Source organism: Nuphar pumila, chromosome 6 (genome assembly GCF_984573655.1).
Source record: "Nuphar pumila chromosome 6, dmNupPumi1.hap1.1, whole genome shotgun sequence".
In the NCBI taxonomy this organism is placed as follows: domain Eukaryota; kingdom Viridiplantae; phylum Streptophyta; class Magnoliopsida; order Nymphaeales; family Nymphaeaceae; genus Nuphar; species Nuphar pumila.
In genome coordinates this window covers 133,992,100-134,016,044 of record NC_143254.1, presented here as the reverse complement: position 1 = coordinate 134,016,044, position 23,945 = coordinate 133,992,100, and the positions used below count along the sequence as shown (strand labels likewise).

The following is a 23,945-nucleotide window of genomic DNA, read 5'->3' as shown; positions in this document are numbered from 1 at the left end:
TGAAATGACTAAATTAAATATTATAACTAAACATAATTCTGGATTTATTTGCAGGACTGTCAGAGCTTAGCTTTGATCCCAGACCTGAGATTAGGAAAAGTGCCTTACAAGTGCTTTTTGATACACTAAGGAACCATGGCCATTTGTTCTCTCTACCTCTGTGGGAGCGGGTCTTTGATTCTGTTCTTTTCCCCATTTTTGACTATGTTCGGCATGCTATTGATCCATCAGGTGATAGTTTGCAAGGGCAAGGATTAGATGTTGATGGAAGTGAGCTAGATCAAGATGCTTGGCTTTATGAGACATGCACATTGGCTTTGCAACTTGTTGTAGATCTCTTTGTTAAGTTTTACAAATCTGTTAATCCTTTGCTCAAAAAAGTGCTAATGCTGCTGATAAGTTTCATAAAAAGACCTCATCAAAGCCTTGCTGGCATTGGTATTGCAGCTTTTGTTCGTCTTATGAGCCATTCAGGTGGTTTATTTTCCGAGGATAAGTGGCTAGAAGTGGTTTTATCACTGAAGGCAGCAACTACTGCTACTCTTCCTGATTTCTCAAGGGTTCTAAATGAAATGAACAGTGCATATGTGATTAGTAGCTCTGAAGACTCTTCCAGCAAATCGGGTGAGTTTTCTGGATCAGCCATGCCTGATGATGAAATGGAGAACTCAAGAGGACAGAGCCTGTATCTTGCCATTAGCGATGTCAAGTGTCGGACCGCTGTTCAACTTCTACTTATTCAGGTATGCTCCTCCCACCCCCCTAATGTTTCACTTGTTATTTCTATATGGATACTTGTGCATCATATTCATCAGGTTTATATTGGTATTAATTCAATGTCTGGGTTACCTCTGTCTTGTAGAGAGGTTTTGTTTGTCTCCCTTTTTTCATTGTTGATTTTTCAAGTGTTATGAAAGATCTCATTTGTCAGCCTCTTAACAAATATATTGCATACAATGACAAACCTTCTTTACTGATTTCGATATCTATGAACCTTGTGGATTGATTACCCCAAGAAAACACTGTGGGGAGAAAAAAACATTAAGAAAATAAAAGAAAAAAGAGACATCTTTTCAGTATGCATTTTCTCTTTTAATGTTGGATCTCTTCTCAGATTTGAGACAAATAAAGGTCTCATACTTGTTGCAACTTAGGATCTGAGCCCAGCTGGAATCCCTCATGAGGACTTCTACAAAATAACCAATTGACCCCTGTAAAATTCCTGAAAATCGTTAAGTAAGAAGACCCTGCATTTCTTAATATAACCTATAGCATGTTAATGATCATTAAGCTTTTGCAAGAAATCATTTCTGGAAAAGACAAATCAGGTAACTTGTGTAAGGTCTTATAATTTACTGATCCCTACGTTCATTCATTCTATTATGATGATTGCCGAGTTCTCTATTTTGGTTCATGAACCGGCATGGGTGACCTGTGCTGCATCATGGTTTCTAGCAATCTGGTTCTCCCAACATGGAAGCCATGCATGTGCAAAATTTTTTTTAAGGTTAAAGTTCAATAGTAACAGTAGTGCATGACATTTTATTATGAAACAGATCAGCACAAAGGCTCACAAATAAATAACAGCCTGTAAATTTTTTAATGATCATATTTCAGCGTAACAGATTTCTATTAGCAACATATGACTTACAATAGAAATCAATTATTTGTTATCACGGCCGTCGTAATCTATGTAAAATGGGTACTTCTAGCCTCATGTCGTACTATGTCAACATAATACTGGTACTAGGTACTCCTGGATACAGGTCAGTTGGGTTTCTGATCCAACCTCGCCCATTTTCTCATTTTATGATCCAATCAACTTGTGGTCAATTTCTGTTGTTAACAATATATTCATTAATTACTAATTGCTTGTTAACTATATATCTTTGACGTGTTTTAAACTTTTGATCCATGATTGATAGTCTGTTATTTCATTTTTACTGGAATTTTTAAAATGCAGCATAATTATGTTTATGCATGTAACTATGTGCTTATATATATGGGTTAATATTTGGTGCTATAGAAGGCACAAAACTACTGGAAGCACTACTCCTAACCAGGGTTACCGGAAGCACTACATGACATGGGGAAGCACGCTTCCCCGAAACACAGTTCGGAAGTGCGAAACATCGTGCTTACAAAATGTCATGGGAAGCACACTTTTAATTTGGGAATCACGATTCCCTCTAATTGGGAAACACGTTCCCCCAAAAAGGCAAGCATGCTTCCCCTAAATGGGAAGCTCACTCCCCATTTTGGGGAAGCCATCTTCCCATTTTAACCTCGCATTTTGATTTTTTACAAAAAAAGAACTAAAATTGAAAAAATACCCTTTTTTAAAGGGTATTATGGTAAATGGTCCCTATAAAAGGGAAAGTCGAAACCCTATTCGACTTTCCCAATCTCTCTCTCTCCTGCTCCCCCGATTTTTCGGCAACCTCCAGCCTTCTTTCGGCGACAGCGAGGCAACATGGGTACTCAAGGTACTCACTTATCTCTCTCTCTCTCTCTCTCTCGCGCGCGCGCACACACACTCTCTTTTTCTCTCATGCTCCATGTCTCTTACGCTCTCTCGAGTCTCTCTTCCTCACTTTCTGTCTCTCACGCTCTCTCACTCTCTATCTCCCATTTGTCTCTCACTCGCTCTCTTGCTCCCTGTCCTCTTCCTCTCTCGCTCTCTGTATATTGTTCTAAAATATGAGTTTTTAGTTTCAAGAATATGAATTATGGATCTTTTTGATGTATTATTTATTAAATGCTTGCAACATGATGCATTTGTTAAATGGTTGCAACATGAATATGAATTCTAAATTTTATTTGATATATTATTTATTAAATGTTTGCAACAGATATATTTGTTACATGTTTGCACTTTGCATATATGATTCAGTTTTTGGATACTCACATTTTATTTTTTCAATGATCACATAAATCTTATATTTTGGTAAATTAAAAAATATACAATTACATTGTCGCTTCCTTTTTTATTCACATTTGCTTCCCATTTTGAATCCTAGGTCGCTTTTAGTTTTGTTTTGATTCTTAGGTCGCTTCCGATTCGCTTCTCTTATCGCTTTCGAGATGATTTTCGTTTCGCTTCCAAGTCGTTCTGTGCTTCCCGCTTCCTAAAATTTTGAAAGTGCCTTGCTTCTTGGTTCTTCTTCCCAAATAACTTCCCGCTCTTGCTTTCTTGATTGACAACTCTGGTCCTAATAGCTACTCAAGACTCTATCAAACCAGCCAAAAAATATAAAAAAAATATTTACACAATAATTACAAAAATATTATCTATAATATACATATAGTATATGTAATATATACATACTTATACAACTAAAGTGTATGTGTGTATATACATATAATATATAACACCCCCCTCAAAACTTACTGTGATATCACCGAATGTTTTTCCAAAAGAAACTTAAACCGTGGTGATGGTAGAGCTTTGGTGAATAAATCAGCCAATTGATACTCTGAAGGGACATATTGACGTGCGATGGTTCTTCTTCAGTGCTCTTCACGAACATAATGGTAGTCCATCTTGATATGCTTAATACGGTCGTGAAAGGTAGTATTGTTGGCGATGTAAACAACACTCTTGTCATAACACAACTTCGTGGATTGAGCCATGTGGACACCCATGTCTTTAAGGAGTTGCTTCAACCACACAATCTCTGAAATTGTAGTAGCCATGGTCCTATACTCAACTTTGGTAGATGAAAATTGCACTTTTTGTTGCTTTCATTTCCAAGACACCAAGGTGTCACCTACAAAACTACAAATACTTGTGGTTGAGCGATGACCATTTACATCTCCACAATTGGAATCAAAATAGGCAATCATTTCTAATGGAGAAGATGATAAAAATAATTCATTGTTAATAATATTTTTAATATAACTAACAACTCTTATTACAACACATATGTATTGTGGTGGGGGAATATTAGTATTGACTAATATAATGGACAAAATGAGAAATATCGGGTCTAGTAAGTTAGAGTTCCAATCATCTGTATGTTGGGAGTTGGATCATCTAGAGGTTCTCTATCATCTTTCTTCATCTTAGCATTTATAACTTCGAGGGTATCCACTATCTTATCATCAATAATCCCAGATTCAGCCACCATTTCAGCTACATACTTAGTTTGTGATAAGAGATAACTACGAGGTGAATATGCAACTTCTATACCAATAAAATAATGAAGAAGACTAAGATATGTCATTTCAAAGTTATCTTTAAGGATAGCTTTGATATGACTGACTCCTTGCTTGCCACCTATGTCACAGGGATTCGGCTAGACAGGTGCCGCACCTGCGTTGACGCGACGCGGGTGCGGCTCCCGATGAGGTCAACCCGACCCTAGGTGCGGTCAATGCACCCAGGGTCATTGTGGTCCATTTTTGGATTTTTTTTTTTAAATTTTCCCTATGAAATGGGCTGCGGAATTTAAAAAAGAAATTCTTGGGGGGGGGGGGGCGCTGCCCCCCTATAGCCCCCTGCTAGGGGCGGACCCCCTGGATCCCCGCCCGCTGACTGCGCAGCAGGACCCGCGTCGGGGGGGGAACCCCTGGACCCCCTTCTATCTATCCATCTATCTATCTATCTATCTATCTATCTATCTATCTATCTATATATATATTATTTTTTTGCCGCACCCCTGCACCCAAGGTTTTTGAAAGTGCTGCACCCCCGCACCTGCACCCATGTCACATAGCTTGCCGCCTTTCGTGATAACCATACCATCAATATAAAGCAGTAAAATCACCATACTTGCATAAGAAGACTTAACAAACAACACGATGTCAATACAACATGATTTAAATCCCAATTCAATAATCACACTGCTTAATTGATCTTACCACACCTTGGGAGCTTGTTTCAACTCATACAAGGCTTTACTCAAGTGAATGACCTTTTTGTGTGCCAAATCGAATCCTAGAGGAGGTTCCCATTAAGAAAATTATTTGTTACGTCTATTTTGGTAAATAAGCAATTTCCTAATAGATACAACTGCTACAAGAGTCCTCACATTGGTCATTTTAGCAACAGGAGCAAAAGTTTGCTCGTAATCTATGCAATATTCCTGATTATATCCTTTGACAACTAATCTAGTTTTATATCTTTCTAATGACTCATCACACTTTGTTTTGACCTTGTAGATCCATCTAAATCCTATAGGTTTCTTTCCTAAGGACAAGGATTGGACTTCCCAAGTTTTAACTTTATTTTTTCATTGCTTCTAACCGATGGTCTTTAGCTTCACTATAGGTAGAGGGTTCAAAGTAAAAATGAATGGCCATGAGACAAGATCTATAGTTTGGACTAGAGGATTCATTGAATACAAATCTACTAGGTACTTTAGATATCCTAGAGGATCTTCTAATTTTAGGGTCTCCTAAATTTTGATTTTGAGAATACTTTTCTATGACACATAGAGGATGATAAATAGTTCGGCGTGTATAAACTTGAGTTTCATGATGGGCTTCACCAACATTTTCATTAATAGATAGAGGATGACTATTATGCACTTCATCTTTATGCACATCATTATCATGCACTTCACATATATCAATATAATCAACAATAACGTCATCACATTCAATTTTATCACAAGAATTATGTTCATTGAGTCAAATAAAAAAATACTCATATTCCTCCTTTCCCTGTTCTATTAAATTCATTTTCATTTTCAAGAAAAGTAACATTTTTTGAAACATATAACTTATCATTTTTGAGATTATAACATCTATATCTTTTTTAGTTTTTGGCATATCCTAAAAGCACATGGGATTGCTTTTGGAGAAAGTTTATCATTTTTGTTAGCGAAGATAAAACATTTGCAAGTTTGCAACAAAAAACTCCTATAATCTTTTGTAATAGAGAGATATTTTAAATATTTTTTCAATGGGTGAAATATTTTTTAGAGAGAATTAAGGCTTTCTATTAATTAAATAAACCGTTTTAAGTGCTGCTTCAACCCAATTTTTTTTAGGGATATTTTTTGAAATTAGCAAGGTTCTTGTGGTTTTAATAATACGTCAGTATTTTCTTTTGGCTAAACCATTTTGTTGAGGAGTATTAGGACACGATCTTTGATGTAAAATTTCATGATGGTTAAAATAATTTTTAAAGTTATTAGTAAAAAATTCTCCCTCGAAGTTGAATCGTTGGTTTTGAATTGATTTTTAACTAGGTTGTGAAATTTTTGAAAACAAGTAAATATTTCGGATTTGAGTATAAGAAAGTATATCCAAGTATGTCTCCTATAATTATTCACAAATATAACATAATAAGAAACTCCTTCTTTAGATGTTACTGGTGCGGGACCCCATACATCCGAATGTACTAATTCATATGGTTCTTTAGAGACAAAATTGCTTAATCTAAAAGGTAATAATTTTATTTTTTCGAGAATACAATCTTTACACAAGGTTCTATTTGTTTAACATAAGTTATCCATGAAGTAGAGATATCCTCTTCTATGGCCTCTCCCAATCGGCCTCAAATTTGGCTATTTTTAAGTCATTCAAAGTACCAAAACTCTTGATTATTTAGAGAACTTCCATTGGCAGTAGACACATAAGAATCACTTGGACTAAAGTGACATTCAGATATAATGAACTCATTAATAGTCATATGGAATGATGCGCCAGAATTAAGAATCCAAGAAGACTTACCGAGATCAATGCATGTAGACACCACGACACCGAAGAGTGAAGATGATTGGATCTTGAGAAGTGGTTGTAGAGCCTCTATTAGTTGAGAAAGTGACATTGATCCAATGCTCTTAGAGCATTCATCAACACCACCACCTTGCTCTATGGGCGCCACTCTCTTTTCTTCTTTTTATCTCTTCTCTTCGAGCAAAAAGGTTTGACGTGGCCTGGTTCGTTGCAAAAGCAACAAACGATCTTTTTGTTCTCATGCTCATTGGAGGATTTTTCAAAATGAGGAGACTTGTAGGTACGTGTGTTGGATCCGGGCCTAGAAATGGCCAACACGAAATCTTCATCCTTCGTACCATGCTTCTTTAGTCTATTCTCCTTCATTGTCAACTCTTCTAGTGTCTCTACAATAGAGGAAATAGCCCCTCTATGAAGAAGAGCGGACTTTGTGCCTTCAAATTCAGGCCTAAGCCCATTGATAAAATTAGTAGAAGTGCTCTGCCTTCACTTGCTTCTCACTCTCTCTTTCTCTTCTCTTTTAGGTAAGTCCAAATATCCTGATTTTTCCTCTTCTCTTTCTTCTTGTCTTCTTTATTCTTTTGTCTACCTTTTCAAATATTCTTCTTCCCAAATCCTTCTTTCTCTATTTTCTTTGTCTTGCTTGAAATCATATATTGGCTGCATATTGTCTTTCTCTTGGGTTTTTGAAAAGGCTCTTTTTCTCTACTATTTTCTTGTGTTGCAAGTTATCTTATATTGGGCTGTCCCTTAATCTGATTTTTCTCTTAATCTGTTGTTTCTCTTCTTGTTTGATATTCTCTCTCTACATTCACAAACTGCTTCTTGTGTGGCATGATACCTACTACCACATCACCTATAGAGAGGTGATTGATCAAAGGTCTATCTGCGTAATAATTGGCCTTCCATTGCTTGGGAGGTAGTCGACCTTCATTGTTGGAAGTGTTTTGCTGCTGCTGTGTCTGATTAAAAAAAAAAGAATGCAGATTCAGATAATTTTTCTCATGGAGCTTGGCAGTTACTTTTTGATTTCTTATTTCAGTTTTACTGGAGTTATTGAGATAAATGCCCTCTTTACTTGGTGATATCTTCTTTCATGAATCCATTTCTTCCCGTGATTCACACATTCTTTCTGTTTCATTTCTTTAATGGATTCAAACCGTCATACTCGGTTGCCCTCCACTTTCCTTCCTCAATTAGTTTCTGAGAAACTAAGTCATTCGAATTTCCTTACCTGGAAAAGGCCATGCCTTTCATCAGAAGTCAGGAGGATGCTGGACACTCGGATGGGTCAATCCAAATCCCATCAGAGTATCCCGTGCATGAGAATAAAGATGACAAAGGGGTTGTTATTTCCATCACTCATTCAAGGAACCCTAAATATGTGCCATGGATGAAAAGAGATCAAACCCTGGTTGCTTACATTACCTCCACTTTATCCCAGGAGGTACTTGTAGGTATAGTGGATGATTGCACAACGATGGATTTATGGAACAAGCTGGTTTAGACATATTTATAAATTTCAGAGGTTAGAATCATGTGCATGAAGGGCCAATGAGCGTGCTGGATTATTTGAATAAAATGAAATCCATCGCAGATCGATTGGCTATAGTGGGATGTAAAGTCCAAGACAAAGAAAATGACCAACAAACTCTCAGCGGACTCGGATATGAATTTCATGTTATTTCTACCACTCTGTAGTATCTCCTGAAGCTGCCCAGGTTTGATGAATTAACAACAAAGTTATTGCATTAAGAGATGTCTCTTGGTGGAGATACCAATTCTTCCCATGATACTCAGTATCGTGGAAGAGGAAGAGGCTCATTCAGAGGTGGTAGAGGATGTTAAATTATGTAAATCAAATGTAAGCTAATATATATATATTATATATATAAGGTAATACATATACATATATTACATATATGTATATGTATCTACTTATTATATATATAAAATATATATATTTTATTTTGTTAGCCGTAGAGGTAGTTTAGTCTTTTTACACATTTTTTTTCGTGAATATGTTTGTAATCCTTTTTTGTATTTTCTTTTTTATTTTCTTATTTTTTTTAAATTATTGTACTTACCTTGGGAGGGGCCAACACACTAGTCGTTGGACCCCTCCAACGACTATGTGTGGAGCCCCTTCCAAAGCCCACTAAGCCCTATAAATAAGGGCACTCCCTCTTGTTTTCTGTGGCTTAGGGACTATTGCCCAAGCTTATTTCTTAATGCTTATAATTCTTGTGTATGCATTTGTGCATTTGTGAGTTTTGTATTGTGCTTTTGTGCACAAGTGTTCTTGTTGTGCGTGTGTGCACGTATTTATTTCCAAGAATATTGTAATCTTGATCCTAGTATCTTGTTGAAGATACTTTTACATGGTATTCGAGCCTCGTTGAAGAAGGCGGATCGTGCGTATCCTCATTTTTGAGTGCCTCGAAAAACGTGCCTTCAAAGTTTTTGAAGTTTGAAGTACATCATCTTCCTTGGACAATATTTTAGAAGTCTCTTTTGTCAAGGAAGACGTGATAAACTTTTGAGGTACATGTTTTTTCTCATCTTCTATCCTCTCTAATGGGCGAAAAAGACTCCCACTTTTCCTTTGGTTTTAAACTTAATGGTTCAAACTATCACGTTTGGGCCGGTAATATGGAAGCCCATATTAAGGGAAAGGGGATTTGGGGGTACGTTCAAGGTTCAATACCGGAACCCGAACCCAAACTTACAGTCATTGAAAAGGGGGATATTAAGATTCTTGAAGGGGAAGATAGACAAAAGACCCTTGAAGATTATTCAAGAAAGCATGATGAACGGGAGATGAAGAACTTCAAGATCTTGTCTTGGATTTTTTCATCCATAGAAACCAAGATCAATGCCAACATCATTAAGTTTAAAAAGGCTTCCGAAGTTTGGTTATACCTTGAAAAAATGTATACTTCAAGGAATTTATCACACAAATACTATCTCCAAAAGAGGGCTTTGACCCTTCAACAAAACGATATGACTATTCGGGAATATTTCGCCGAACTATCTTCTATTTGGGACGAGCTAGCTATGCTTGAAACAAAGTGGAGTGGAGAAGCAATAGAATTAAGACACAAACAATTAGAGGAAGATCAGTTATTCAATTTTTTGAATGGACTTAGACCCGAATTTGAACAAATTCGGTCCTCCCTTTTCTCCGCCTTCACATCTCCCTCTATTGAAGATGTTATCACTAAGTTAAGTGGAGAGGAAACCCGTATGAGGATTAGTAAGAATAACCATAGCATTCTTGCTACCTCTTCTACTCTAGAAGATTGTGAAGGTGTCCATGCCGTATCAAGACCCAGAAATAATGTGAAGGCCTACAAACCTCCTCATTTCAAGAATCAAGGTCAAGGAGGAAATGATCGATATGGCAAAAGAGATTATAGTAAACGAAATTGTCATTTTTGTAAAGAATCGGGGCATATCAAACCCATTTGCCCAAAATGGAAAAAGTTACTTGCAATGGCTATGACATCCCAAATGGAGGAACGACCATCCTCATCAAATGGGTCTCTCTCTCTCTTCAACAAATCGTGGAAACTTTACAACCTCTTCTCAAGAGGGGAACTTCTGGAGCCGCTATGTCGTCTTCTTCACCTCCTGATAAGACATCTTGGCTTCTAGATTCCGGTGCATCATTTCACATGACTCCAAGTGCTTCTCCTCTTTCCGATTTTTCTAAAAATTCTCTTCCATCTTTTGTCTCAACGGCGGATGGGACACCTCTTGAAATTAAAGGAATATGCAATTTTGAAAAACAAGATTTCTTTGTTACAAAAATTTGTCTTATACCAAAACTAAATTTAAATTTACTTTCGGTCTCTCAACTCTCGGACCATGGTTGCAATATAAAATTCTCTTCTAACAAATGTTGGATACAGGATCGCCGGTCCAGGAGGTTGATTGGGGAAGGCTTTAGGAGAACATACCTTTACTATGTTGATTTTCTTCAAATTCCCAAAAACCAATTTTGTAATGTTGCTCAAAACAAAGATATTCATGTATAGCATAAGAGACTGGGACATCCCCACATTGTTAAAATCTCTTATTTGCCTTTTATTAAACATCTTTGTAAAGAAAATTTTGTATGTAATGAATGTATTCTTGGGAAGATGAAAAGTCTACCTTTTACTCAAAGATCCATGTTTACGACAAAACCCTTTGAAATTGTTTATTCCAATGTACGGGGTCCGGCTCCTGTGATATCTAAAGGAGGATTCACATACTATGTAATTTTTGTGGACGATTACACTAGATTTTGTTGTATATATTTTCTTAAATATAAACATGAAGTTTTTTCAACATTTAAAGCTTTTCATATGATGGTTTTAAATCAATTCAATGGAAGTTTAAAAATTCTTAGATACGACTTTGGTGGCGAATATCTTTCAAACGAATTCAAGAGTTATCTTGAAAGTTATGATATTCTTTATCAAAAATCCGGTCCAAAAACCCTACAACAAAATGGGTTAGCTGAACGAAAGCATAGGCATATCATTGAAACAACTAGAACCTTGCTCATTTCGCAAAATATTCCAAAGAAACTCTGGGCTGAGGCAGCTCTTACATCGGTCTATCTCATAAATAGACTTCCATCAAAAAATTTGAACAAGATTTCTCCATTTGAAAATTTGTATGAGAAAGAACCTGATTATAGCAGGTTAAGGGTTTTTGGATGTAAATGTTTTGTCCTTATTGATAAAAATGACAAACTTTCTCCAAAGGCCATTCCTTACGCCTCTCTTGGTTATTCCGAAACCCAAAAGGGTTTTCGATGTTATGATGTTAAAAATGACAAATTATATGTTTCCAGAAATGTAAGTTTTTTTGAAAAATCTTAGTGGTTTCGAAAGCCTTGAATCTAATGACGAGAATGTAGATTACGCTTTTCTATTTGATCTATTAATTGAAAGTGATGATACTAGTGATGATGAGTCAAATCAGAATGACTCAAGTGATAATGAAATCAGGGAAACCAGTCCTGTGTCCTCTCCATTTCATCAACATGTCGATGAGGAACCTCCTAGAGATCCCATCACTTATACTCATAGAGATAGAAACACCTTCAGAAGTGCTCTTGAAAGACATGATGATGCTAGTAGGACTGTTCCTCAAAGTGAGGAGAACCTTCGTAGGACCGAAAGACATAGAAAAACTCCTTCTAGGTTCATCTCATATGAATCATTTTCACCTAAACATAGAGCATGTCTAAGCGCTATTCATTCTTACATAGAATCTAAAAACTTTGATGAAGCACAGAAATGTCCAGAATGGATAGCCACAATGGAAAATGAACTCGGAGCTCTGAGAAGAGCCAAGACATGGGAGTTTCAAGACATTCCTAAAGGTAAGAAAACAATAGGGTGTAGATGGGTATTTAAGGTTAAGACTAAGAGTGATGGATCTCTCGAGAGATATAAGGCCCGACTGGTTGCAAATGGGTATAGTCAAGAATATGGGATTGATTATGAGGAGACCTTTGCTCCAGTGACTTGAATGATCATTGTCCGATGTCTTATAACCGTTGCCTCAATCAACAAGTGAAACATCTATCAAATGAATGTTAAGAATGCCTTCCTAAACGGAGATCTAAATAAAGAAGAATATATGGATGCTCCTCTTGGAATGAAGACTCCTAAAGAAAAGGTGCTTCGCCTTCAAAAATCACTTTATGGTTTGAAACAAGCCCCTAAGGCTTAATATGATAGGTTTAATTCTGTAATGATAAAAAATGGTTTTTCATCCTGTTTTACTGACACTGTTTTGTTTGTTAGAAAATCCAATGCAGGAATTGTGATCTTACTGTTATATGTGGATGATATGCTATCACTGGTAGTGATTCTAACGGGGTTAAGAGTATAAAATCAATTTTGAAAAATAAATTTGAAATGTCTGATTTGGGTTTTCTAACTTATTTTTTGGGCATTGAAGTAGCATACTCTCATAGAAGGTATTTTTTATCTCAAACTAAGCCTGCTTCTGAGATCATTGACAGGTCGGGTATTACAGATGAAAAGGTTTGTGAAACTTCTGCTGTAATAGGAGCAAAAATGAAGATTGATGATGGTGTTCCTCTTTCGGATCCTACCCCCTAAAGACAGCTTGTAGGATCTTTGATGTATCTGAGTATTACCAGACTAGATATCTTTCATGCAGTCCATACTGCAAGCCAGTTTCAACATGCACCAACATCAGTCCATATGAGTGCCATCTTGCGAGTTGTAAGATACATAAATGGTACTCTAAATAAGAGAGTTTTTCTGTCCTCTTCTTCTGATTTAAAATTAATTACTTATACTGACTCTGATTGGGGAGGTGACCCAAATAACCGTCACTCCACCACTGGTTTTTGTGTGTTCATAGGAGACTCACTGATTTCGTGGAGATGTAAGAAGCAACAAAAAGTTTTTCTATCTTCGGCTGAAGCTGAATATCGTGCCATGGTGACTACTACCATGAAAATTGTGTGGATCCATCAGTTGCTAGAAGACATGGGGATCACAATAGAAGGACCCACCAAGCTGTGCTGTGACAACAAAAGTGCAATTTATATTGCGAAAAATCACACTTTTCATAAGCGAACTAAATACATAGAGATGGACTGTCACTATGTCCGTGAGGCATATCTCAAAGGAGTCATTGACCTTTCATATGTCACGTCAGAATTTCAGTTGACAGACTTCTTCTCTAAAGCTTTGTGTGATCCACGCTTCAATTTCCTCCTTGGCAAACTCTCGGTCATCTTGCCCTAAGTTTGAGAGGGGGTGTTAAATCATGTAAATCAAATGTAAGCTAATATATATATATATTATATATATATATGGTAATACATATACATATATTACATATATGTATATGTATCTACTTATTATATATATAAAATATATATATTTTATTTTGTTAGCCGTAGGGGTAGTTTAGTCTTTTTACACATGTTCTTTTTCGTGAATATGTTTGTAACCCTTTTTTGTTTTTTCTTTTTTTTATTTTCTTAAATTCTTTTTTTTAATTATTGTACTTACCTTGGGAGGGGCCAACACACTAGTCGTTGGACCCCTCCAATGGTCACATTTGTGACCGTTGGAGGGGCTCCAACGACTATGTGTGGAGCCCCTTCCAAGGCCCACTAAGCCCTATGAATAAGGGCACTCCCTCTTGTTTTCTTCGTGGCTTTGGGACTATTGCCCAATCTTATTTCTTAATGCTTATAATTCTTGTGTATGCATTTGTGCATTTGTGAGTTTTGTATTGTGCTTTTGTGCACAAGTGTTCTTGTTGTGCGTGTGTACACGTATTTATTTTCAAGAATATTGTAATCTTGATCCTAGTATCTTGTTGAAGATACTTTTACAGAGGATGTGGTAGAGTGAATGGTCAAGGGGGTAAAGGCAACTTCCCTACTCCAAATATTCTCCCAAATGTTCAGGGACGGCAATCTATCCCCACTTGTTACATTTACAAGAAGCCAGAACATGTCAAGGCCAATTGTTGGTTTAAAAATGACCCCAGTTATAATTCTGAAGTGAATGTTTCATAGAGTAAGAATCAGGGTCAGAGGAAGAGGCTCTAGTTCTCAAACTTCTGGGGATAAAGAGGCTCTCATTGCTGCCTTTGCAAGATTGAATTTCAAAAAGAATGAAGATGGCATTTGGTATATCGATTCTGAGGGAGTTGGTCATACTACGGGTGACGTAGCTAAGTTATCTGAATTGGTTTCTTATTTTGGTAGGAATAAAGTCATTACTGGAGATGGTACTCATCACTCTATATCTCATATTGGAAATGCAACTATTAGTTTGTCCAATTCTAATTTGTTACCTTTATCTAATGTCTTGTGTGTTCCTAATATAAAAAAGAATTTATTTTTTGTCTCTATGCTTGATGATACACATTCCTTTGTTGTCTTCACTCTCTCTTTTGTGTATGTGAAGGATCTTCTCACGAAGATGTACGCTGAAGGGGAGAGACAAGGAAATATGTATGTCAATAAGGAAGACTCTTCATCCTTGGATTGTTAGTTGGATCGTGTTGCTCACTCAAAGCCGATTCTTGATGTTTTCGTTTCTAATGATTCAGAGTCGAATAAATTCAATGTTTGGCATTTTCGTCTTGTTCATTATAGTCAGGGTTACATTAATAGACTATGGTCTTTTTCATAAATCTGGTTTTGTGTCATCCATTAGTAGTAAAAATTTATGTCCGAGTTGCTGCGTGTACAAGAGTCATGTGTTACCTTTTAATGCTTTGAATAACATAGCTTTGAGGCCATTTGAACTTATTCATTTTGATGTCCGGGGACCAGCTCCCATTAATTCTATTTATGGTAGCAGATATTATGTTATTTTCATTAATGTTTTCTGTCATTATTCTTGGATCTATTTTATGAAAAACAAATATGAAGTGTTTCCTTTGTTCCATAAATTTCCTGCATGTCAAAACCCAATTCTCCCTTCGGATTCTTAATTTCCACTGCAATGATGGTGGGGAATACATGTCAAAAGAATTTTTTGAATTTCTATAAGAAAACAGAATCAAACTTAGAAATTCTTGCTCACGGATACCTCAACAAAATGGCTTAGCTGAAAGGAAGCATAATCATGTTGTTGAGAGTGCTTTATCTATGATGCATGCTGGTGACATTTCTCAGAATTTATGGACGGAAGCCTTTCATACTGCCGTCTATATCATAAATAGGCTGCCCATGAAAATTCTTGATTATAAATCTCCATATTTTTCTTTGTATAGGAAGCAACCAGATTATGATTGTAGCTTATGGCTACACTTGTTATGTTCACATTGATAAAAGTCTCATAAATAAATTTGGAGATGAGGATGTTACCTGTAAGTTTGTAGGCTATGCTGATAATTATGCAGGATATAGATGTTATGATGCCTTGAAAAGATGTATTTGTGTTTCAAGAAATGTTATATTTGATGAATACTCTTTTCAGAATGTATGCAAGGATTTAATTCAAGGGGAAGATAAGAACGAGCCAGAAATTATGAACCGTGGTTGAGTGCACATCTGATTTTAGGTATTCAGCATGGAAATCATGTAGAAAATCAGCAATCAGCCAGTCATGAGGTTGAAAAACCAGCTCATAATCACAAAGGAGATAGTGATGATGTGAATCCTCCTAATCTGGTCGATAGTCAGAATCAGTCTGAGGGAGGCTCGAGATATGGACATGTGTATGTCGGTCATAACAGAGATGCGGTACAACAACAAAATAATGTAAATCAGCAGGAGATGGAAAGTAAAGCAGTTGAAGAACAAGCTGTTAGACGATCCACACGTGTGTGTCATCCCATTGATCAATGGGTGAACTATGAAAACTTTTGTCTAGAGCACCAAATCTTTTTTGCTGAAATTAAGAAACATGAAGAGACGAGAAGTTTATGGAAGCCCACAATAATATAAGGTGGATTGAAGCCATGAATGAAGAGTTAAGAGCCTTATATGAGTGTCAAACATGGGAGAGTGTGAAGAGGCCAAAAGATAAGAATGTTGTTGGTTCAAAGTGGGTATTCAAAATCAAATATAAGCTAGATGAAAGCATAGAGCGATATAAAAGTAGGGTGGTTGCGAAAGGATTCACTCAAGAATATGGTTTGGGCTACAAAGAAACTTTTAGTCTTGTGGTCAAGATGGGAACTATCAGAATCATCATGTCCTTGGCACTTGATCATGGTTGGTCATTAAACCGACTTGATGTGAAGAATGCATTCCTTGGGAGAGCCCTTAAAGAGGAAGTGTATATAGAGCAACCTCAAGGTTTTAATGAGAAAGGTCCCGAGAAGTATGTCTGCAAGTTAAAAGAAAGCTATATTTTGACTAAAACAAGCATCACAGTCATGGTTCAAAAATTTTTCAGATGAAATTCAAAAACATGATTTCAAAAGACCAGATGACTTTATTCTTATATATGTGGATGATATTATTATTACTGGTAATTGTGAAACTCATATTGAGGAAATCAAAGCTCTCTTGATTTCAGATCAAGAATCTTGGAAGGTTCAAATATTTTCTTGGAGTAGAGGTAGATCAAAAGATTGTTGAACTTGTTTTGACCTAATATAAATACATTTTAGACTTGTTGAGTAAAACAATAATGAAAGAATGCAAACCAGCAGCTACTCTGAGTCCCCAAGTCCAATTCATCAAAGATTGAGTGCCAATGATGAAGATTTATATGATGACCCAACCAAGTATAGAAGTGTAGTGGGCATGCTCCAATATTTGACTTTTACCAGATTTGACATAATTTATGCAGTGAATCAAGTGTCTCAATATATGCACGAGTCTAAAACAGGACACATGGAAGTTGTCAAAAGAATCCTGCATTACTTGAAAGGGACTCTTGGAGATTGATTGGTATACAAGAAAAGAGTAAAAAGTGAGAACGTGTTGATGGTCTTCTCTGATGCTGATTGGGCACGAGATCAGATGAAAGAAGGTTAATATTTGGATATTGTGTGTTTGTGGAGAGAAACTTGGTGTGATGGAGCAACAAAAAACAAAAGGCCATAGCTTGGTTCATCACATAAGCTGTGTTTAAATCCATGGCAGCTGCCATGCCAAAAGTAGCATAGATTAGACATCTTCTAACTAAATTAGGTGAGAGGATTCCAATGTCCATCCTGTTTTATGATAATCAAAGTACAATCAAGATTTCGTTGAATCCTGTTCAACATGAAAGAACTAAGCATATTGAAATAGACCGGTATTTTATCAGGCAAAAAATAGAAGATTAGGAAATTGCAGCAAATCCGATTGTGGATTTGTTTACAAAAGGGCTCACTAAACAAAGATTTTGTTTCTTGAAGGGCAAGTTGTCCATGGTAATGACCATGTACAACTTGATGAAGGCTGTTGAGACTTGACCTTGGATCGGGTCTGGATTCTGATCCAGATCCGAATTGTATGTTATGTTTTATTTATTCTTTATTTGTTTGTCTCTTTTGCTCTTAGTATTTTATTCTGATGAATTATGCTCTCCAAAGCAGTTTTGTAATATGTCATATATATCAATTTAAAGGGAATAGAAGAGCATACATTGCCCTATTGTTGGGACATGTGGGATTGCAGCCTCAATACTTCTTGTTATCTACTTTTCATTGCATGAGTGCTTTGGGTAATTGTTGATAGTACAAAAAGTTAATACTCAAGTAGGGCTAGCTCATCCCAAAGGACAGATAGAGCATTATAGTATTTGTGCATGCTCATGCCTCCTTGGGTCATGGTCCTTACTTTGTTTTGAAGGTTTTACACATGTGCAATATACTTGAGAGAGTACATGTCTTAGAGATACTTCCATGCGTCATTTGCATAATCAAATTTCGCCAAGCTTGCACATTTGTTGATATCCACACTACGAGCCATGGCATGATTTTAGAGTGACCCATCTTTCATTCCTTCAACTTCTTTTCATAGTCGGCAACAACCTTGTTCATGTCTTCTCCTTGAAGTGCGAACTCCTTTCCATTGTCATTCTTGGTGAGGACTAACTTTGGTTCCTTCTCAGTGCCATCAACTAATCTTCATATTCCTTTGCCCCAAATGTGGTGCTTCATAATGGAAGCCCATATTACGTAGTTGGAGTCATTGAGCTTCACATGAATGGCAGTGATAAATTCTTTGTCCTCCATAATGATGGCAAAGAAATGAGAATGAAGATAGAGAAGACAAGGAGGAGAATATGGATGATGGATAGCAAGGCTTCATGGACACTATGAGCTCATGACCCACGAACATACGATTTACTAGCTCACGTCTACACAAACAACTTGATCACTAGTATCACCAAGAATCAAGAGCTCAAGGCTTTGACATCGTGTAATGAAGTAGAGAGAGAGAGAGTCCACACAACCCATAGAGGGCACAAACACAAGCCACTAAGGGCTCACAATCACAAACCACTAAGGGCACAAGTACAAGAGCCACTAAGGGCCAAAGAGAGCACACACCCACTTTAAAAATTAAATATTTCTATTAGGGCTGAAATGCACAAAGAATGCATACTTTACAAGAGGGGGAGATCCCCTATATATACACAAGAAGGGCACTAACTAGCCCTTAGACTAGTCCTAATGTCTAGTCAAGGCTTGGTCAAACCAGCCAAAAAATACAAAAATAAAAATAAAAAACAGAAAAAATATTTACACAATAATTACAAAAATATTATATATAATATACATATAGTATATGTAAATATATTCATACTTATACAACTAAAGTGTGTGTATATATATTTATATAACATTGTGGATTGTTGATTTTTGAAGCCTTTAAAAAACCTACTTGTCACAATCACATGATTCAAAACTCATCTTTTACTAAACAAACCTTGTAGCTCACATCCATAAGGTCTGATCTACAAACGGATCTAAAACATATGAAAAAAATGTGATTTATACTCAATAGTTCTGTGACTTCAATGGCACCAAATATTAATCCTATATATTATATATATATAAACCTTATATATATGAGTCATAAGTTATAACGTAGGATGATATTTGAATTCGTATCCAGTCTAAGTGCAAAGTGATCATTACTATGGGGATTTGGAATTATTAACAAAAACGAACTTGCCTGCTTCATATTCGAATAGGCGCCTTATTGGCATTGATGACTTTAGAGTACATCCCTATATATTTTTGCACTATTCCTAATTGAATCTCTGCAACAGGAAAAGTACTATGGCAAACTCCAGTACGAATGTTGGAGCTTTGCAGGTTGACTTTTTTATTTTTCTTTGTCTGTTCTTGTTCCTTCATTTTTGCCTGGGGAGCATGTGGGAGATTCTTTCTTTTTCTTATTTACTCTTTAAACTTTTCTTTTACGTTTTATTGGCTCTTGAAGTACTCAGGCCATTGTACTTAGGATAATGCAGTGAAGAATCAAAGGGAGGATAAATTAGTTCTGGTTGCTAGTGAAAGGATAAGGCTTGTTGGATACTTGTACCCTATTTGTGTTTTTTCATAATTTTTTCTTGTAGTTTACTTCTTCTTTGTGGCTGTCCATTCGATTGTCTGCCCAGAACTGATTTTTCTTAGGAAAAATGCTTATATGCAGAAATGCTTAATGTGTGCATGTCACCTTTTTTTCCTGATGCTCACACAATGTCCAACACACTGAGACCAACCAAGCCTCTATTAAACTTTAGCAGGAGAAAATTTCTTATCTGTTCTCTTCTGCATTAATTTGCAGGCTATTATGGAGATCTATAACATGTACCGGACCCATCTGTCTGCCAAGAACACTGTGGTACTCTTTGATGCTTTGCATACTGTTGCATCCCATGCGCATAAGATAAATAGTGATGGCACACTACGGTCTAAGTTACAAGATCTGGGCTCGATAACGCAGATGCAGGACCCTCCTTTGCTGCGCCTTGAGAATGAGTCATACCAAATATGCTTAACATTATTGCAGAATCTAATACTTGACAAACCCATCAATTATGGAGAAGTTGAAGCAGAAGTTTTCCTTATCGGCCTGTGCAAAGAAGTGCTGCAGGTTTACCTTAACACAGCACAGTATTTTCCACAGGCCGATGCTGCTGATGTTCTCTCTCGTCCTCACTGGTTGATTCCACTGGGCTCAGCAAAACGAAGAGAATTGGCAGCACGTGCACCACTTGTTGTTGCAACGCTTCAGGCTATCACTGGATTGGAAGAATATTCATTTGGGAAGAATGTGACCCAATTCTTTCCATTACTCTGTGGCTTGATCAGCTGTGAGCATGGTTCAGGTGAAGTTCAGGTGGCACTCAGTGACATGTTGAACACCTGGGTGGGTCCAATTTTGCTTAAATCATGTTGATTAAGCTTCTTCAGTGTACGATATTTCACCTTTCTAGCCTTTCCCTTTTGTTTTTTTTTTATGATTGTTTATCTGTAGATTGATAGCATATGTATGGAGAGAGAGAGAGAGAGAGAGAGAGAGAGAGAGAGAGAGAGAGAGAGAGAGAGAGAGAGAGAGAGAGAGAGAGAGAGTATTGAAATACTTGTCATTTTCAAAGTAATAGCAGAAGCATAGTTTATTTGGCAGAGTCGACATTGTTGTGTTTATTACAAATTTCTTCAGCCTTTTCCTGGTTTGAAATGTTATGATCCATTCTTTGGTGTTTGTTCCTACGTTTCTTTCCTTGTTAGTGTCTCGGAGGTTTTGCTTATAAGCAGGTAATAATACTCCATTATGCTTGTATGTTCTTTGTTGGTTAAGCATTTGTGGTGAAAAGATCAGGTGCAATATGTTTGCACAAATATTTGTGCATTAAGCACCTGATCACCATCCATCTTGGGGACAGGGCCTGTAAGGTGTGGGACCCAAGACCTGATGGAGGGCGATGGAGTGCTTAATGCACAAAATTTTGTGCAATGATATTGCACCCGATCGAGACTCGCATTTGGGAGCTTTCCACCTATAAAAAAGTTAACAGCTATTCTGTTATGAGTTGAACTTAATAAAGCATGTGCTATGTGGCATGAATTGATGTTTTCTTTGGGAACGTTAAGAATCATCCATGTTTGGAATGGATCCAACCTGTGACTCGGTAGTTTATGTAAGCCAACTCGGAGGTTGACTATGCACTGAAACTGTTTCACAATCACAACCATTTGATATGGCTGTTGTGGCATTCATGGGTGTCTGCGTGCATTTATATGTGCACTATTTTAGTATGCAATCAGATGGCTGTCAGTGCAGCTGTCACATCAGATGCTTCATTTCCGGGTCGCTTGCTGGTAAATGTCCCGATCAATAGTTAAGGCAAGATTAAAGCTCTCTCTCTCTCTCTCTCAAAATAATGGAAGCTAAAAGGGAGAGGGATCACTAAGAATACTCTCTCTCTCTCTCAATAATATAACCAAAAAAGGATGGGGGTCCCCTGGTGCAAGAAAAGATATCCCTACTTTATATTATTTTTTTGAGAGAATATCCCTGCTTTATTTAAAAGGGGGATGTGGAAGCCAGAATTGTTTACGCAATAGGATGAGTGGTGGAAGCAAAGCGGGTTTGATTATATCTTCTTTCCAATAGTGATTATGTGAGCCTTATTGAGCGTCCGTATCTCCTTTTATATGCTCTATTGCCTTCTTTCTCATCACCCACTCGCTAACGAAATTAAAATCCCCATTATATTCAATATCACATCGTTGATCTAATGAAAAAAAAGTATTCAGCTATTGTGGCCACTGCCAAAAGGAAGTGTACCTTCCATTCAAGCAACTCCTTGTGCCTTTAACCGTCACCGCCAGCATCATCCATTCACGCTACCTCGTTCATGAAAACCATGCACACACCATAACTAAACCTCATCTCTGCACCCACTCAACCTCAAAAGCAGCCAAGTGCTCGTACGACAGCATTGCCTTCTTCACGCAAAATCAAAACCCACAACCTTCTTCTCTTTTCCAAAAGTTAAAAGGAAGATTCACAGGAACAGAGAGAAAGAAAGGAAGGAAAGATGTCTACACCATCAAGATCCAGTTGCAGAGTAGAAGAAATCAACCATCAAAACCCTCTTCCTGCTCATGCACCACCTTCTGCTGACATTTCAAGATGGCCGCTAGACTTGAAGAAGACGCTTGCTGTGGAGCAAAGAAAATTGCTTCAGCTCACGTTGCCCATGTCGGCCATGAACCTCGCCTGTTTAGTGAAGTTAACCATATCGACAGCGTTCCTGGGCCGGCTCGGCAAGCTTCAGTTGGCAGGAGGAGCTCTTGCTCTAACCTTTGCCAACGTGACTGGGTTTTCGGTGCTCACCGGCCTGTCTAGCGCAATGGAACCCATCTGCGGTCAGGCTTTTGGTGCTAAGAACTTCAGACTGCTTCACAAAACACTCTTTATGGCCTTCCTTCTCCTCCTACTCGCAAGCATACCGATCGTTGTCCTCTGGCTCAACGTAGAAAAGATTCTCCTTTGTTTTGGCCAGAACAAAGAGATCTCAAAGATAGCCCAGACCTATCTTCATTATCTATTGCCAGACCTAGTGGCCACTTCATTTCTATGTCCTCTCAAGGCTTACTTGAGCGCTCAGCGGATCACTGTGCCCCTGTTGCTGTGCTCTGTAGTCTCAGTTTCTCTTCATATACCCGTCAACATCTTCCTCTCACACCACCAAGGTGGAATTCCCGCCATTGCCCTCTCCATCTTCTGGACAGACCTTAACATGGTCTTCCTCTTATTACTATACATCTTCGCAAATTCCAACGGACAACGTGACGACGAGTACAGCGAGCCATGGTGGTGGTGGAGGTGCTTGCGAGCGCAGTCGATTCATGACTGGATTCAATTGTTGCGCCTCTGCGGCCCCTGTTGCTTGATGACATGCCTGGAGTGGTGGTGCTATGAGATGTTGGTGTTGCTAACCGGGCGGCTTCCCGACGCCCCATGGGCAGTCTCTGTGCTGGCCATTGTGCTAAACGCAGACAATTTGCTGTACTCAGTGATGTTATCAATGGCGACATCGGCGTCGACAAGGGTGGCGAACGAGCTCGGCGCCAACCGGCCTCAGACAGCATATGAAGCTGCTACTATTGCCCTTGCGTCCAGTGTGTTTGTGGGTTGTATTGGTGGTTCTCTGTTGGTGTGCATCAGGCCGGTGTGGGGCAGGGTCTTCAGCAGGGACCATGGTGTGGTGGAGGGAGTGAAGAGGATGATGGTTTTCATGGGGGCTCTTGAGGTTTTGAATTTTCCAATGGCAGTCTCCGGAGGGATTTTGAGAGGGACGGCCAAGCCCACCCGGGCTGTGTATGCCAATATTGGTGGGTTCTACTTCTTGGCATTGCCGGTGAGTGTGGTGCTGTCTTTCAAGGTTGGACTTGGGCTGGATGGGTTGTTTTTGGGGTTCTTGGTCGGAGTTGCCACTTGTACCCTCATCCTTGTGGTGGTGGTGCTAAGGATAGACTGGGTCGCTCAGGCTGGTAGGGCACAGGAGCTTGCTTGTGTGATAGAAAAGAACGGAATTGATGGCACACCTTAAGTCTAGGTTCTTCCACCTCGTATTGAATGGGTTGGGACTGAGCCCATGTTCCTAATTATGCAGCAGGTCTGATGGGTTCTACGAGCAATTATATGCTTTTAACCTTGTCCTATTATTATGAAAGAGCTTGGAAGCATAGAAGGCGTGCCATCCATGGTTTTTGTTTGTTCAAGTGGCAGCTGAGTGTCCCTTCAGCTTGATTAGACCCCTAAACCAAACTCTTGTGCGCTCGTC

The 23,945-nt window shown here is 37.9% G+C and overlaps 2 protein-coding genes across 2 annotated transcripts in view; both read left to right on the top strand.

The window, feature by feature from the left end:
- LOC149836352 (brefeldin A-inhibited guanine nucleotide-exchange protein 2-like) overlaps positions 1–20,824 on the top strand; it is a 35,685-nt gene extending 14,861 nt beyond the window's left edge. Inside the window, exons 10-11 of the mRNA XM_090009155.1 lie at positions 55–743; positions 19,934–20,824. Of these exons, the coding sequence (XP_089865281.1) occupies positions 55–743; positions 19,934–20,548 (1,304 nt within the window). The 3' untranslated portion in view covers positions 20,549–20,824. The remainder of the gene's footprint in view (positions 1–54; positions 744–19,933) is intronic.
- Positions 20,825–22,193: 1,369 nt separating this feature from the next.
- Positions 22,194–23,711, top strand: LOC149836351 (protein DETOXIFICATION 56-like). The gene has a single exon (XM_090009757.1). The coding sequence runs from the start codon at positions 22,194–22,196 to the stop codon at positions 23,709–23,711; it is 1,518 nt and encodes a 505-aa protein (XP_089865883.1).
- The last annotated feature ends 234 nt before the right edge of the window (positions 23,712–23,945 follow it).